Source organism: Olea europaea, unplaced genomic scaffold, assembly GCF_002742605.1.
Source record: "Olea europaea var. sylvestris unplaced genomic scaffold, O_europaea_v1 scaffold1253, whole genome shotgun sequence".
Taxonomy (NCBI): domain Eukaryota; kingdom Viridiplantae; phylum Streptophyta; class Magnoliopsida; order Lamiales; family Oleaceae; genus Olea; species Olea europaea.
Window position 1 is genome coordinate 114,504 of NW_019229971.1, and position 4,124 is coordinate 118,627.

The 4,124-nt window shown below is 36.7% G+C and overlaps 1 protein-coding gene across 1 annotated transcript; it reads left to right on the top strand.

The window, feature by feature from the left end:
• Positions 1-1,921: 1,921 nt before the first annotated feature.
• On the top strand, positions 1,922-3,620 carry LOC111374474 (germin-like protein 5-1). The gene is made up of 2 exons (XM_022997143.1): positions 1,922-2,209; positions 2,925-3,620. The coding sequence occupies exons 1-2, from the start codon at positions 2,098-2,100 to the stop codon at positions 3,461-3,463; spliced, it is 651 nt and encodes a 216-aa protein (XP_022852911.1). The 5' UTR covers positions 1,922-2,097; the 3' UTR covers positions 3,464-3,620.
• Positions 3,621-4,124: the final 504 nt, after the last annotated feature.

The following is a 4,124-nucleotide window of genomic DNA, read 5'->3' on the forward strand; positions in this document are numbered from 1 at the left end:
CAAAAACTTAAAGCGATTGGAAAAAGTGTTGGGTCAAAAATAGGGGGTTGAAGAGAGATTTCTAACAAATCAGAAATCCTAGCATTATCAAAAATTGCCTTATTAGGACCATGGTCCACAAGGCGAGCATGCCATCTACGGAAAATGACATCAAATTTAGGCCAAGTGCGAATACCTCTTTCACGAAGTGGCCCCAGCGACAAAGAATTTAGAAACGGAGGACCTTGAGTACAAGGGAACAGCTGACCGACCGCCGCTTGTTTGATGGCCTCGACATTGTTGAATAAAGGACCTCGATAGAACTCATTGAGTTCGACATTGGCCGGTGCAAGGAAGTTCGGAGTTATATATGGCCGAGTAAGGAGTTTTTGAAAGTCTTCGAAGCTGAAGGAATCACCAGACTGGGATTGTGAAGCAGCCATTAGGGACGAAATAGAGTTTTTCAGAGTTACGTAGCAGAGAAGCAAGGAGATGAACAGTAATATTGCGAGAAAGAAGCGCGAAAAAATGAGGCGTGATTTAGTGGTGCAATGAAATGGCGTATTTGGGGGTTATAAGGGTTTGCAAACATCGTACCTTTTCAGGCTATGGAAGAAAACAATGATTGAAATTCTTGGGAATTTCGAATGTTGCTGGGAAACACAAAGTGAATATGGCAAAAATTAATAATTGGTATTAATTCTGCCATATTGGGGGGTAATTGTTGACACACAAAAAGTTCAGCCCAAGTCGAATAGCCCAAGGAATGAAGCCTAATTGGAAGATTCCCAAAATCAAATAGCCTAAAGAACGACCCAATCAGGCAATGCAGGATAAAGGCCCAAATAGGGAAGCCTATAAACGCGGTAATACCATTGCCCAAGGTTGTAAGTCGCCCAAGATTTGAGCGAATGAATTGCCATGCAGTCGCCCAGAGCTGTGACCTTGCTCTCGTCCAAACATTCGAGTCGCCCAGCATCTTAGCAAACATAAGATGTTATGGTTACTCAAAAGTGCAGTTAATGAAACAGTTATTGGGTAGTCCTATCACGTTCCACGATTCAAGGAATTCAATTGAAGACGGTTGAATGACAAAAGGTAATGGCAGCAGTTAGAGAAGACAGTTCCATGACAAGTTGGCCACTACGAGGAAAGTAGGCAGTTATAGAGCGATCAAGCAGTTTTTAAGCGGTTGATCACGAAGAGATCATCCAGGGAGTATAAAAGGAAGAAAAGACGTAGAGCAAAGGAGGCCGAATCAAACACTCTCAAACAGAGAATATGTAACTTTAAATTTCTTAGTTTAGATTTGAACACTTCTTTTTCAGTAACTCGTGCGCTTGCGCTCCTTGGAGGCATTCTGTTTTTATTTTCCAATTGTAAAGTCATCGCCAATAAAAATACCCCCTTTTTGGGACTTTGTCTCAAGAAGTTTGTCCCTTACACAATCGTCTGATTCCTTTTTAATTGTTAGCAACTAACCCGCGCGAAATAGCATGTTTCAACATCTGAGGTGACTAAATGCCTTGAATTAGTTATTCCTTATGATAATGTTGGTGACACCATAAACGAATACAGCATTGTTCCACACAAATGCTATTGCTTACAATGTGCTTAATTTGGTCTTATACATACTTTGTATTTTCATTAGAAAATCATAGCTAGCAATTGATAGGCGATTAGATGAAATTCTAAGCCATATTTGATCTTTAAACATAATTATACGCACACAAATCTTAAAATCTTTGAAAATCAAAATTAGCTTAATAAAATTTAGCAGAGACCTTTCCAGAAGATGAAGGGGTAGTTGATTAGTCAAGGAATAATTGTATGACAAATCTTGTATCCTTGGAGAAGATAAATAAAGGAATAATAGTCAAAGATTGGTGGGACCCCCTCCAAAGTCTACTCATCCCCGTCTTCCCTTCGCTTTGGGTCTAAGAAGGCATGTTTCGTGCTCTCTCTCTCACGCACACTTACACGTATACACAGACGTTTGAAATCTCAACTAAGGCCTTTCAATTCCCTATTATAAATAACCCAACTTTTCTCTCCTCCTGTAATTTGCTTATTATTACTTCCTTTCCAGCCATATAAATACATATAATCTTCTGCACCATGGCCTCTTTTGGTAGAGTACTTCTTGGAATGATGGCTTTCACAGTCTTAATCAGTGTATCTGCTGATCCAGACATGCTTCAAGATCTTTGTGCTGCTGATCTCACTTCTCGTATGTATTCATTTAACTACAAAAATTCTCACTTTCGAATATATCGTAGAAATTCATTGTTCGATAGTTTCGTTGAAATTCTTGCATGAATAAGATCTTCTATACTCTTAAATAACTGATATTTTTTCTGTAGTTATTCAATGGCCCTTTTTTGTTTTGTAATTTAGTTAGGTATATCTTGAAGGATCCCAACTTGTGGGTTGACTTAAACCTAGCCAAACATTCGATCTATTCCATCCTTTTATCTTTCGTAATTAATATTTACCTTGACTTTTAAGTTAAATTCTACCTAACTTGGTACAAATTAAAATCTAAATTTTAATCTTAGTCAAAGTCAACAACTAATTTTAGCCCCCGTTTGAGTCCCATTATTTTTCATTACATTAAATTAAATTTTTCTCTCTCCTACTTTTAACCAAACAATTTTCAATAAAATAATATAACACGTAAATCAAAAACTTTTCAACCTCTTACTTTTCAAAAAAATACTATTCATCTCATTATAATCTACAAATAATGGAGCTCAAACAGCCTCTTAACCACACATTTTATGGAACACACACTTTTCAAACACATATTTCAACAATTTTTATAAAAATCTATTAAAAATCTAATTTTAATCACCAATAAATTGTAATATCTTTTTAATTTTTGTTGTATGATTAAGTTATATTGACATATCTCTAGCTGAAATTTCAATTGTATCAATGAATAGCCGTGAAGGTGAATGGATTTGCTTGCAAGTCAAACGTGACAGCTGATGACTTCTTCTTCGCGGGGCTTGCCAAGCCAGGACCCACCAACAATTCCATGGGATCATTGGTGACCGGAGCCAATGTCCAAAGAATCCCTGGCCTTAATACCCTGGGCGTGTCCCTCTCCCGGATCGACTATGCCCCGGGAGGCATAAATCCACCCCACACCCACCCTCGTGCCACAGAAATGGTCTTTGTGCTAGAAGGTGAATTGAATGTTGGTTTTATTACCACAGCCAATGTCCTATACTCCAAGTTCATTAAGAAAGGTGAAATATTTGTATTCCCTAAAGGTCTAGTCCACTTCCAGAAGAACAATGGCAAGGTTCCGGCTGCAGTAATTGCCGCTTTCAACAGCCAGTTACCTGGAACTCAGTCCATAGCAGCCACATTGTTTGCTGCTTCACCCCCCGTGCCGGACAATGTTTTGACCAAGGCATTCCAAGTTGGTACCAAGGAAGTTGAGAAAATCAAGTCCAGGTTTGCGTCAAAGAATTAGTAGACTCTGCCACATAAAATTGAAGCATCTTTGATTTGTTGTGAAGGAATAAAGAATGCAAATTCGATTTCTTTTATTTGGGATATGGATAACGTTGTAATACACCAGTGAGAATTTGTTATCTCTTGTTTATAAAAATAAATTTTAACTTTTCAAATAATAATCTCAAATTTGAAGTACATATGGAACAAATTATATTTCACACTCCATAACAATGTTTATGCTGGATTGGATGGTATAGTGTGAAAAATAAAAGAATAAAAAAATTTGAAATTATATTTGTTATAAGTTGCGCCGAAAATATTTATACTGTTTACTTAGGAAAACCTAAAAATATGTCAATAATAGTAATAGGCCTGAAATCACTTCTTGTATAAGCATCTCACGTGAAAAGATAATAAAGACACACACTTCTTGGTCTATGTGCACTTATCAACCATCATTGGAAGTTTAAATTTAGACTCTAAAATTACCCAGAGAGGGTGAATGGGTGAATAACGCACAATTAAAATTACCAATTAAAAGCGACAAGTTACCTTTTAATTGGTCTAGATATTTCATTAATCAAGTTAATTTTTTCCTATGTTAAAATGTTGCAACAGTAAATAACATTAGATTTGTTAATGGAGATAATCCTTTACAGGATTAAAAATTTCGGAAT